The following is a 13617-nucleotide window of genomic DNA, read 5'->3' as shown; positions in this document are numbered from 1 at the left end:
TGAAGCCTGAGCTTTCTTGTAAGACAACAACATTTGTGCATCTGATTTTGTTACATTACTTTTTTTTGAGATGCACACACAGATTTGTGATTATTGGCAGAAGAATGCTGTATTATCTTTCCTGTCTGCATCAGAGTTACAGTAAATCTGCAATACTGGAGGGAATAAAGGTGATTTTTTTTTAAAATCCTCACTGATGTGTCATGATCTGATGACAAGATCAGTTTATTTTGAATATAAAAGCCTTAGATGGATCACAGTCTATAACTTTTTCCTCATGCTGCTTCCAAGGTAAACCTTCCACCATTACCTCAAAGTTCATGCTCAATAATCCAGGTTAAAAAAAAATCCAACAAAGTTCAGTCAGGTCATCTGGACGGTTTCTTTCTTTTGAAACGTCCGTCTTTCATCCAAAAGACTTCATCAGTGCGAGGAGCCACAACAAACTCTGTCTCACAAGCAGCACACTCACATAGTGGACCAACTAGTTTGATGGTGATAATATGGTTTCTGGAGCACACCCTCTCCCCCATCAACTCCTCTGAGGCAGCCATGGCCAAAATGGTTCAAAACATCAAAGTTCATGCTCAATAATCCAGGTAGAAAATCCTTGCTTGGGAGACTGAGTTTGTTGTGGCTCCTCAGAGTGATGAAGTCCTTTGGATGAAGGATGAAACGTTAAAAAAAAAAAGAAAACATCCAGATGACCTCACTGAACGTTGTTGGCTTCTTCTTTTAGCTTTACCCAACTGGTTATTTTTAACTAGAAAGAGAGAGATAAATTATAGTGTTAACAACATTTGTGCACTGTTTCCCTATATTTTCTCTACGAGCTGCTTTTTATTGAACAAATTGTACTTTTTACGCAGCAGAACAGCCTGACGTGAGCCGTGAGAAACGCTGACTGGACGGTCGTCCCTGCGTGGCGCAGCATTAGGCTACCAGATGTGTGAGTCTGCATCACTGGTCGTTCCCTTAAACACACTCACAAGCACGCATCCTTTGCCTTCGTACTCCGGTCGGTTACTTGCAGAAATTTTACAAGACTTTAAAAGAAGCTAATGCAACTCTCACATCCAGAAGAAAGTGCTGAACTCGTCCTTCCTAATGGCACACAGTTGGCTCGTAAAGATCATGAACACGTCAAGGAGAGTTGCAGGGAGGCCAGCTCTGCAGCAAATGTTTGGGGATGCACACTAGCTTTTTTTTTTTTATTAGTCTTTGTCAGCAGGTTAGGTTAAATATACCAAGGGATGTCTCAGATGTCCGTGACAGAGGTATTTAAAGACCATTGATCAGAGGGGACGATACTTTAAACAAACATTTTAACAAAGCTTTATGCATTCATAAATTTACGGTATTTCTTGCATAACTTTCTTTTTCTTACAACCATTACACTCAAGACAGTAAAGTAACTGTAAATGTTATGCAGTAGTAAAGACACAGCACCATCAGATGTGATGAACCTATTAGCAGCTGTCCACAATGCAGCTTGACTGTAAAGTTTCAGGTCTTTATTTGAAAAGAAAGTCTAAAAATACTGATGCTACACGGCACGGCTGTGAAAACTGGCTCAAAGACGCTCGTTTCCAGAGAAGTAGTGGTGCCAGCTATAGCACCGACAGTCTGTGCGTGCCGTTAGAAGAAGGGTAAAACCAGTACTGACTTTGTGCTTTGAAACAAGCCTACACATGTCCACATCACATATCATAGTCACGTATATCATGCATGTAAAAGAGTTTGTGTTTATCTTTGTGCCTTTCTCGTCTTGCTGGTGGTTAACGTTTGTGTCCATGCAGCTGGTAAATGCAGAAGAGGAAATTGCTCAAGATCATTGCAAAACAGGGACTGGTTTTAGGTTCTTTTTTCTTTAAAGCACAAATATTTCCACAGTCGCTGAATTAATTATTCACTGTTTGAGATATGAAGTTAGTTGTAGTTGGTGCAACCGAGCAAGCAAGAAGAAAGTTGAGAAGGCAGACTGAAAGACAAAATCATTTTGCATGAGCTCACATTATTTATTCTACTGATTTTTTTAACAAGTTGGACATGTTTGTATTTGATGCAGGTGAGTGCCATTTATCACAGTGTAGCAATGTTGGTGGTTTGGCTTCTCTTCATGGCACAACATAGTCCTGGCACGTTGAGCAAAAATGTTAGTGGGGTGACATCAAATTTCCAGAAAATATTTACAAATTGCCTTTTTATCCCTCCCGTGGGTCAAGGTTGTGTCTCATGAAAAACAATTGGTCTAATAAATGAGAGAAACGGACGCCTCCCAGTCCCAGCCAACAGGTGCACAGCTTTCTGAACTGGATTTCTAATTTGATTTGAGCTAATAATTCAGAAATAATGCTCCAGTTAAAAGGAAGAAAAAAGTTCTGTGAAGTAATTCTAAAATAATATAAAAGAGAAAAACGATGACATAGTACAGTAGTCCCTCGCTACTTCACCGTTCGTTTATCGTGGACTTGCTCTATCGCGGGTTTTCAAATAAGATTGGACATGACACACAACTGGCTGATTGATGGATGAGCAGCATGATCGGCATGATATTTTTATTTAAAATAAATTATTTTAAATTATTTAGCACCTGCTGCACATCTGTGCAGCCCACATTGCAGGATAAACTTCCTGCTGCAGCTGATCAGCTGTTTTCCGTGCAGAGCGGAGAAGTGGGCGTGGCCCAAGACTCAAGATTTTGTGGACTGGTGCCAGCAGAACCACCTCCTGATCAACACTGCTAAAACTAAGGAGCTGGTTGTGGATTTCTGCCGGCACAGACCCACCTCACTGACCCCAGTGAACATCCAGGGTGTGAACATCGAGATCGTGGACTCTTACAAGTACCTGGGTGTTCACCTGAACAATAAACTGGACTGGTCTCACAACACTGATGCACTTTACAGGAAGGGTCAGAGCAGACTCTACCTGCTGAGGAGACTGAGGTCTTTTGGAGTGCAGGGGGTGCTCCTGAAGACCTTCTTTGACTCTGTAGTAGCATCAGCCATCTTCTATGGTGTTGTGTGTTGGAGCAGCAGCTTATCATCAGCTGAGAAGAAGAAGCTAGATAAGCTCATCAAGAAGGCCAGCTCGGTGCTTGGACGCCCCCTCGACCCAGTGCAGGTGGTGGGAGACAGAAGGACTCCAGTTAAAATAACAACATTGTTGGACAACGTCTCCCACCCCATGCATGAAGCTGTTGCTGAACTGGAGAGCTCGTTCAGTGACAGATTCCTGCATCCTAAATGCACAAAGGAGCGTTACCGCAGGTCCTTCCTCCCAGCAGCTGTTAGACTCTACAACCATCACTGGTCCCAACAAACTCAATAAAGATTAAATACATGCTGACCTCTGCTTAAACATACACTCTGCCTGTAATACTGTACTGTAAATAGTCTGTCCTTATCAATGTTCCAATACATGTTGAACATTATTGTTTATCTTATTTCTTATATATTGTATTGTTTATTAACATTTTAGGAACTTTTGTGTGAAATCTTTTTTTTTTTTTTTCTGTTGCTGCTGTTGCTGCTGATACACTGGAATTTCCCATCCGTGGGACAATAAAGGCTGTTTCTATTTCTATTTCTATTCTATTTCCTGTTCTTTAACTTTCCTCCTCTTCTCAGTGTTCTGTTCTGGTCTCCAAATAGATTTAAAACCAGAATATCTCCACTGTTGGTCTCAGCAGGTTGCTCTTGGGTCTGAGCTCATGTCAGGTCTGGGTAGGGGTCATATTAAAGTGGTAAAACTAGCTGAATGTGTCCACAGGGCAGACAATCAGACGCCCCAAATTAAACTCTATTGGATCTTCCTGTTCAGATCACTGGCCGCACGTTTGGATCCGCTTCACAAACATGGATCACTACTGTCCCTTAAAGGTAAATAAGTAAAAAACTGAGGATGAATCACCAAAAATAATTTTCAACTCCACTAAAAATTGTCAAAACTGTTGAAAAATACACAAAACAATATACAGCAAGCTCAGTAAATAAGTAATTTACATCATTTATTAGGAGGAACTACTTTGTGGGACGAATTGTTTTTTTTAGGTGGGGCTGAACCCCACCTGCCCCTTTGGATGGGCCACCACTGCACATAGATTACTTCACTTAAAAACCTACAGGATAATAACAATTATCTGAACAAATGAATTGTGGTTCCATTTAAATTATAAATATATACAAAGTATTTATAGCAGCTGAAAGATTAAAAATGGCTAGCAGAAGCATTGCACACCATTGCTCTTACAGTTTACCAACTAAGCACATAAATAACTCTATACAGTAGTAGTTAAACACATCAGAAGTAGACAAATAAATGCAAACAGAAGTAGAACACACATTTTACAAATTGGGTTTGGACTTATATGTTTAACAAAAGATTAGAATAGCAGAACGTTAGTTTAATTCTTTTGGTTTTCTTTTAAAGACAGGAACTGCTCGCCCACGTTTAAGTTTCTTTACTGCTTCTCAGATGAGGCCAAGCACGTGCCTGTTTTTTTCCCCATACTTACAGAAAAACAAAGACGAAGAAGCAAATGAGCAAAATGTATGTGTATTTAAGAAAAAGAATGTGTGGCGCATTGATAATTTGTCTTTAGAGTGAGCTGAATCAAAGGGAACGTATAAATAACTCTTTGTCACGATCGCTGATGTCCAGCCAAACTAGATGGAGTAAAGCAAAGCATGATTTTGTTTAAACGTATCTACAGCAAGTAAAGTAAAAATACTTCATAACTTTTACACGCATCCTGAATGATTAGTAGGTTAAGTTATGTGATTATCTCAAAATACTTAACTCTGCAGGAAAATAGTTTGATCCAGCTCATGAACAGCATTATGTTCTATTATAATATTGTAATGCCAAGTTTTCTTTCTGGCCCATAGCAGCCAAGCATCACGTTATCCTGCACCATAATGCAGCTCGCCTGGTTCCTTTTTATCATTTGCATCAAAGTATTAGTATATGCAACTTTTTTTTAACTGTTCAAATATGTCAAAGTGCTTCATAAACACTTTTATGTTTAAGATCCTCGGATGTGAGGTCAGTGCAGAGTTCAGAGACTGACTCCCTCTGTGGGCCTCCACGTGGATGTTTTCCTTTCGTCTCTAAAAGTCGTCATCATACTCGGTGCTGGCGTTGCCGCTTTGAGGAAATGCATACACAGACTTGCTTTTCTTCTTCCTGCTCTCTGCTTGCAGCTGAGCCGAGTCTTGGTGGCCAGAAAAGGACAAATAGGCAGCGATGCTGTTCCTGACGCCGTAACTCACCACGCTGTCGCTCTGGTTGTCTGTGCTGACCAGCTGGTTCCTATAAAAGGAGCAGATGAGAGCACAGAGGCTTGTTTCACGTGGAAAACTGGAACTTGCCTTAAGATTTTAGCTACCATGAAATTATTATACTCACTAACTGAGCAGATTTAGATTTTTTTTTTAATGTAAAAATATGGTTTTATCCACAATAGTTTTGCACTGATTCACATTTTTAAATTTTACTATTTTTGTTGATGTTCTCCAAATGTTTTCTTCTTCTTCTTTATTTTTTTATTTTTGTAGCGAGGCACAGCTCAGAAAAAGAAAATACAGTTTATATTTATTTTAAAACCAAATTATAGCTTCTTGACATATTTTGGAGGGCGTGTGTGTGTGTGTGGTGGTGGGGGGGGGGGGGTATCTAAGAATATTAAAGTACATCTTTACATTTTTTCATTCCCCATCTTCAAAACAAACTCTCAGTAGCTGTGGGAGAGTAAAATACTAGAATAGATTAGTAAACCGTTCATTTATTGCACGGAAAAGTACAGCTAGTATCTTTAGGGCCGCCTGCATCATGAAGGACCCCACTCACCCAGTATACACACTTTCTGCCCCATTCCCCTCAGGAAGGAGGTTAAAGAGCATTAAGTGTAGAACCAGTTGACTGAGGAACAGCTTCTACGCTGATGCTGTTAGACTCATGAATCTCTAATCAGGATAATCACATCATGCTGCTGATCTGTTTCATGTTGCTGCTGATCTGTTTCATGTTGCTGTGTTCATTCATACTCATCTGCTCACACAGACTCATGTTTGTGCTGCTGTTCGGTGTATTGTTTTTATGCTATTAGTGCTTAGTGTATTTTTAGTTAACGTTTTTCTTAGATCATATCTTAGATCTTATTACTGTTTTTCTTTTACATTTTATTGTTGGATGTAACTGGGACCCTGCGTACACAATTTCGTTCCACCACATGTACCACATGTGGTGCAGATGACAAATAAAGAAACTCTGACTCTCTGACTATAACATGGTTTAACCATTTTTGTTGTTATCTACCTGGATGGCTGAGCTTACAAACGTTTTTCTCTGACTATAAAGATCAATTGCTATTACATACTGGTGCACCATAGCCTATCAGCTGTGCCGTTCACAGCCATAACACAAAATTACAATTTTGATCAGGATATTGAGAAAAAAAAATGATGTCAGATCAGTCAGTCAAGCTAATTAAACTTTAAAACAGCCAATTCTTGTCACCGCTCTGTTCACTGGTGCATCACTGTTGTCTTTTTTCACTCATTTCACTCGTTCCCAAAGGCCAAAGGCAGCTCAGCCTAATGTGATTAAACCCTTTCAGTAGGATCAGGAGTTTTCTATACCTGTCTACTTTCCTCCAGTCAAAAATGCGTCGCATAACGACAGGTGGAGGTCCCGGAGCTGCTTCCGATGTCTTCATTACCTCTGACAGACACGGAGACGTTAAGGTGCAACACAGTCCATCTGCAGAGTCTGAAGAGGAAGAGACGGTGTGAACAGAATAAAGCAGTTATAGAGTGAGATATTTAGTTCCATAATTTGCATTAAGCTCTCGCACACACCACTGATCAAGCAAACAACACAAATCAAACTGTAAGATCAGAGATCCGATGCACTCTTTCAAACATCAACTCGTAAACGTTTGTGCACAGATGGTAATTATCAAGTGGCCTTGTTGTATCTCATTTCCTGTTTGTTCCAGAAATGGTCTGTGAGTCCAGGAAGTACTCATACAAACTCAACACTGATAAGAGACGTTTCTATTTTAGGAACATGAAAATTATTTTCAGAAACCTCATTTCAGCGCATGTGGTTGCCTGCGTTTGTGTTTTGGTCATCTCACGCCCTTCTCTGTTGGTAGACTGAGACGTTTGCACCGTGAGCGCCTACCAGAGTAATGGTTGATCATATCTTCAAGGCACTGGAAGGTGAGCCGTGGGGAAATGTAGTACCAGCTGTTGTCCAGTCTGAAGATGCGATAGTGCTTTATCTGCCTGTGCCTCACGGAGAGCGAATACAGACCTGAGGATAAAACACACACCATTAAAAATACCATTTCCACCTGAATGCCTTTATCTAAATAACAGAATATTAAATAACAGCAGCCATGAAGAACAACAGGGAGTGATGGAGTGTTTTTTAACAAGCTGTCTACTTAATTAGGGTACCACTTTACAATAAGGCTTCCCTTATAGATGCTAATAAATAGTTTATAGATACATTATTAATTCCTCTACAAACACTTTATAAATCATTGATAACTGCTTATTATGCATTAATTAAGGGTGACAGAGAGACAAAACTAACAGTTTCTTGCCAAATAGTGAGTCAAATAGAGTTGTTATATTAAACATTTCAGACTAAGTTACTACCTTGTAAGCACAATAAGTATTTGTAAACCTATTCCTTTAGCCTATAACATTGTACTTTATCACTGCATTATAAGTATCTACAACTAATGTTATATCCTAAAAAATTAGGGTTATAAATGCTTATTGTACTTACAAGGTAGTAACTTAGTCTGAAATGTATAATATAACAACTCTAGATGAAATATATAGGTGAACAGATTTGACTCACTATTTGGTAAGAAACTGCTCAGTTTTGTCTCTGGCACCTTTAATTAATATATAATAAACAGTTATTAATGATTTATAAAGTGCTTATGGAGGAATTAATAACGTACCTATAAACTATTTATTAGCCATCGATAAGGCGAGCCTTATTGTAAAGTGCTACCTTAATTAGTTGTAGCATAGATGAAGATGTTCATATACAGTTTTACCTGAATGCAGATTTTTACTGGGTTGAAGAAGATGACGATCCTTGGAATGAATTTAAGGGATCTAGTCACCCTCACATATAAAAAAAACAACAGTTTTGCGAGCTAATAGCACTGATGAAGTTTTAAATGGTGTTTAGCAGCAGTTTTTATTTTAAATGTACCTTTCATGGTGTGATATTCACACATAAGGTCCAGTCAAACTGAAAATGAAGGCCCAACGTGAATGCAGAAGTATTTTACGACATCTGCTCTGTTTTCTCATGCACAATCATTCTGTATTAATTTACCTTGCGTTAGGATCATGTCACAGGAGGAATTTCTGATTAATTTTACCATAGGTGTAAGTTTAAGTTTTTAATATATCTTTTGTGTTTTTTCACCTTCCCATTGAATTTAAAGATATGATGAACGTTTGATGTAGCTCATATTAGCAGACTTTGAACAGCCCTGCTCGAGCTCAAACAGCGTGCTCTTTAAATAAGTTAAGCAGACGTCATCACTGCTAGAAGAGCTTTAGTCTTTTAGTCTGATCATTTATGATGGGATATTTTGTCAGATAGTAATGATTAGGTATTGATCAAAGAGCATAAAGAAAACACCAGATATATTTCCTCCAGGCTAAGCTAAAGGCTCACCAAATCAGAGACATTTTTTAATCGTTTTTCAGGCTTATAAAACAAATTTTCTCAAACATGACCAGCTAGTCTTAAGCAAAGCAACGCAACATAATATTAAACCTCTACACTTTTTTACAACATCATTTCCTTTGACTTTATTTTCTCAACCAATCACAGTAAGTTGCTGCGTGATTCTGTGCTGACAGACCACGATGGCGTTAAAGCTGCGAATGTATCAATCCGCCTGATCAGTGCACCGTCGAGTCTGTCGAAATGTTTTTTTCATCTTTAGGTGGACTGACATATTCACAGCCTCTCAGCTCCATCGATATGTGATCTGTCAGCAAACGCACATTCATGTAGTAGCATGGAGGTTGTTCGGTTGAGAAAACAACTAAACTAAATAAAGACATTTTATAAGAGTTGTTTAATCTGTCTAACCCGGATGAAGACTCTGATGTCACGACTGAGTATGTATTAATTAATGATTTGACAGAATGCCACTTCAAAAATGACCAAACTATCTAGGAGCTCAGCTCTTTGCTCCTATTAGTTATAATAAGCCGTTACATCTTCCCTTTTTTATTCTAAGTAGCTTCCTTCTTTCTCAACATTTCTCTTTTTTGTTTCTTTTTAAACAGAGATCTTTAAAGTTCCTCATCATCAGACCAAAAAAAAAAGATGCTTCAATAAGTTTATTATATATACACTTTGCTGGTTTACTGCGCACACTCTTACCTCTCTCACTGGTGCTTTCCCGCACCAGAAACGAGCCCACTTTGTTGCCAGGTAAAAGAAGCAGCTCTTCGGCCTTCTGCCGCCCCACTCCTTCAAAGAGCCACCTGACAGAACGGCAGGCATGGAATGAGATGACATTCAGAAGAAAAACTGAAAGCAGTAACAATCAACATATCCCACCACTTGCTTCTATAAAATATAGATGGTGACTTTTTTCCTGTTAATAAATTTAAGGTTTAAAAGGACCATAGGCTAGCTATAGCTGGAGCTTACCTGTGGTATACTTTAGCCACGTGGCTGTTGGGTATGTAGTTCTCCTTCCCTGCAGAGCGAACTTTCCACCAGTAAGCCTCCCTGCTCATCATCAACACAGAAAAAGGAATTAACAGCTGACCTTTTGTGCCTTTACTTCCCCTCAATGACAAACTTTAATAAACAGTTTTCACTTTTTTAACTTTATTTCCTCATAGCCCTTTTGAATCTTTTAAATGCATGAAAAAAGCACAACAAAGAAGACGATCGTACTGTGCAGTAACTTGGAGCTTCTCTCCCATTCTGTAGATGGGCTCGCTGATTTCAGCAGAGGGGTAGTCCTCGAGCACAACCACTATGTCTTCATCAGAACCTGCAGAACACAGTCACTTTTAACACAGGCAGCACGGCTGGAAAATTACAAAAGGAGAAATGTCCAACACCAGATTTTAGTTAATTGTCGATTCATTTTTTTTAAATGTGTATATTTTCTGTTTCACAGAATCTTACAGTCTTGACTACTTGAAATGCTGCAAAAACAATATTAGCTTTATGCCTCATGTATGCATTATTTGACATTTTATCTGCACAAAGTACCGTATAGTGGATCCTGACAGAAGTAGCAAAAACTTTCAGTGTGCAAAAATCCAATAAACTTGGATCACAAATGCTATTCCAACAATACTTGCATTAAAATCTTACTTTTTGGCATGCTGTCAACGTTTTCATTGTTCACCTTGTTTCTGGCACCAACGCCTCTGATCACATTCCCCATCTCCCCCGGGAACTGGACTCCAGCCTGAAGTCAAGTCAAGAGAAAGACGTGCACCAATTTGTACTTTTCTGCTGCTCAAATTCTCTCTGCTGATGTGCCATAAACACTGCACCTCTCCACAAGCTCACTGAAACACTATTCAGAATGGGGAAGCTGAGGCGAGATGCTATCAAACCCTATTTTTCCATTGCAGTAGCTTGTTTGGTGTACTGACAGCTAACAGCTAGATAGTGAAGTAAGATATTGCCAAATCCAGTTCCCAAAGTGTAAAATGCTCATTGTCTTATGTAATTTGTACAATGATTCATCTAAAATTGGTTTGTGTATTTCAACAATTCCTGCACTTTTAATGAAAAGTTTACCTCTCGCTGAGTTCGGTTGTCTTGTATGAAGAAGCAACTGTTCTGTCAGTGCATAAGAAATACATGTAAGATGAAGACACCTACCCATAGACTTTGTAGTTTACCACATGTGGCATCAAACGTGGTGCTGAAGTTCATTGTCCAAGTTGGGGCATGGTGGCAGCAGCGCAGTCGGGTGCTAAAGATGGATAATGTTCACAAGACTTCTCAAAAATGACCTGCCACAGTGTACGCTGACAGCCTGAGTACAAACGCACTTCCTGTAATGAAATGAGGAAGAGAAGAAGACGAATGTGGTGTTGAGACACGAGAAAACACGCAGGAACCGTGTGTACGTTTGCTTTGACGTAGGTATTATATGTAAGTAAAATATCTGATTTTAAATCTATATTACAGATTTTTAGAAAACTACTCGTTTTTATAAAAACAAAAACTCTAACTATTCTTTTAATACACTGACTTTAGGACGCCATCTCCTCTGTGGTCCACACTACTCTCACCCACCTGGAGCAGCAGGACTACTACGTCTGTATGCTCTTTGTGGACTTCACGTCTGCCTTCAACATCATGATCCCCCAGACCCTGATGGACAAACTGCTCACACTAGGACTAAGCCCCTCCCTCTGCAACTGGGTCCTAGACTTCTTAAAAAAAAGACCTCAATCTGTGAGGATCCACAACTTCTCCTCTTCCTCCATAACCCTCAGCACTGGCTCTCCTCAGGGATGTGTACTGAGTCTCCTTCTGTTTACTCTGCTCAGGTATGATTGTGCAGCTACCCGTCCAGGCTGTCACATTGTAAAGTTTGCAGATGATACAGCGGTGGTGAGATGCATCACAAACAATGATGAGTCCAGCTACAGGCAGGAGGTGCAACACCAGGAGAGCTGGTGCAGAGAGAATAACCTTCACATCAATGTGAAGAAGACAAAAGAGATGATTGTGGATTTCCGAAGGAACAAACACACATACACCCCTCTGAACATAAGAGGATCTGCGGTGGAAGAGGTCTCTACTTGGGTGTACACATGAATGACAACCTCAGCTGGGGCAACACCACCACCAGCCTGATCAAGAAAGCTCATCAGAGACTCTACTTCCTCAGACGGCCGAGACGAGCTGGTCTGGGAAGCTCGGTCCTCACCTCGTTCTACAGGTGTGCAGTGGAGAGCATCCTGTGCTCCAGCATCGTGCGACATGGAGGCTGCACAGCTGCAGAAAGAAAAGCTTTGCAGAGAGTGGTGAAGGTTGCACAGAAGTCTGTTGGAGTCAGTCTCCCCACCATCACAGACATCTACTCCTCCAGATGCAGGAAGAGGGCCACCTGCATCATGAAGGACCCCACTCACCCAGCACACACATTTTTTGCCCTACTCCCCTCAGGAAGGAAGTTAAGGAGCATTAAGTGTAGAACCACTAGACTGAGGAACAGCTTCTACCCTGAGGCTGTTAGATTCATGAATCTCTAATCAGGATAATCACTGTGAAAAATCACATCATGTTGCTGCTGATCGGTTTAAATGTTGATGTGTTCATGCGTGCACATCTGCTCACACAGACTCATGTTCGTGCTGCTGTTCGATGTAACGTTTTTATGCTTTTAGTGTTTAGCGTATTTTAGTTTATGTTTTTCTTAGTTCATATCTTAGATGTTATTACTGTTTTTCTTTTACTTTTTATTGTTGGATGTAACTGGGACCCTGTGTACATAATTTCGTTCCACCACATGTACCACATGTGGTGTGAATGACAAATAAAGCACCTTGAACCTTAAAGTGAATATTAACGAAGCTGAACTGAGTTCAACGACAGAGCTTCAATACACCAAGTGGGTAAATTGTATTTTAATGTTGGTCATGGAAAAAAACATCTTACAGTGCCATTGTACCAAACAGAAATGACCTCCTGTTTTGATTTTTCAGTTCAGTCAGATTCTGAACAATTCAGAATCTTGTGGGGTGCTGTGGAATAATTATGAAAAGTTAATATGTTACCTGTTGTAGATTCTCCCTCAACATATGGGTTGCTTTTTTTCTCTTTTCTTTTATATAATCAGGTTTCAGGCGGCACGGTGGCCCAGTTGGTAGAGCTGCCGCCTCTCAGCGAGAAGGTTGCCGGATCAAATCCCGGCCAGGGGGCCATTCTGGGGGGAGTTTGCATGTTCTCTCCATGCTGTGTGGGTTTTCTCTGGGCACTTCCTCCCACAGACCAAAAACATGCATGCTAGGCTGATTGGTAACTAAATTGTCTCTAGGTGTGAATGAGAGAGTGAATGGTTGTTTGTCTTGTTTGTCTCTATGTGTCCCTGTGATGGACTGGAGATCTGTCCAGGGTGTCCCCCGCCTCTCACACAGTGATGGCTGGACATGGGTACCAGTAACTCCCATGACACGCAAAGGAAAAAGCAGGTAAAAGATAATGGATGGATGGATGGATGGATGGATGGATGGATGGATGGATGGATAATCAGGTTTCCTCCCACAGTCCCAAAAGAGGCATAGAGTAATTAGCACATCTAGGATGGCTCTGGGTGAGAATGTGAGTGGTTCTTCTCTAGTAGACTCTTTGATCAACCTGTCCACAGTATACCTTACCTCTGTCTTTATGTCCGCTGTAGATTAGCAGCTAGCTACTGCATTAGAGCAAGGCCATGATTATTGTGGAGTAATGTTGTCTTTAAAAAAAAAAAAAAAAAAAAAACATATCCAGCCCAATAAATTCATACAGATTAATACAAATGCTACTTTACAGCCTTTATATTTTTTCATGACCAGTAGAGTTTGTTGA

At 40.1% G+C, this 13617-nt stretch overlaps 1 protein-coding gene across 1 annotated transcript; it reads right to left on the bottom strand.

Annotated features, from left to right (window-relative positions):
- Positions 1-4942: 4942 nt before the first annotated feature.
- On the bottom strand, positions 4943-10468 carry sla1a (Src like adaptor 1a). Its single transcript, XM_037692877.1, has 7 exons — positions 10396-10468; positions 9967-10066; positions 9715-9795; positions 9442-9545; positions 7192-7323; positions 6645-6774; positions 4943-5316 (listed from the first exon to the last, which is right to left on the bottom strand). The coding sequence occupies exons 1-7, from the start codon at positions 10466-10468 to the stop codon at positions 5115-5117; spliced, it is 822 nt and encodes a 273-aa protein (XP_037548805.1). The 3' UTR covers positions 4943-5114.
- Between the last annotated feature and the right edge of the window lie 3149 nt (positions 10469-13617).

The sequence above is a fragment of the Nematolebias whitei genome, chromosome 19 (assembly GCF_014905685.2).
Source record: "Nematolebias whitei isolate Nwh7 chromosome 19, NemWhi1, whole genome shotgun sequence".
Lineage (NCBI taxonomy): Eukaryota > Metazoa > Chordata > Actinopteri > Cyprinodontiformes > Rivulidae > Nematolebias > Nematolebias whitei.
The sequence above is the reverse complement of the archived record's forward strand: the minus strand, read 5'-3'. Positions and strand labels throughout refer to the sequence as shown.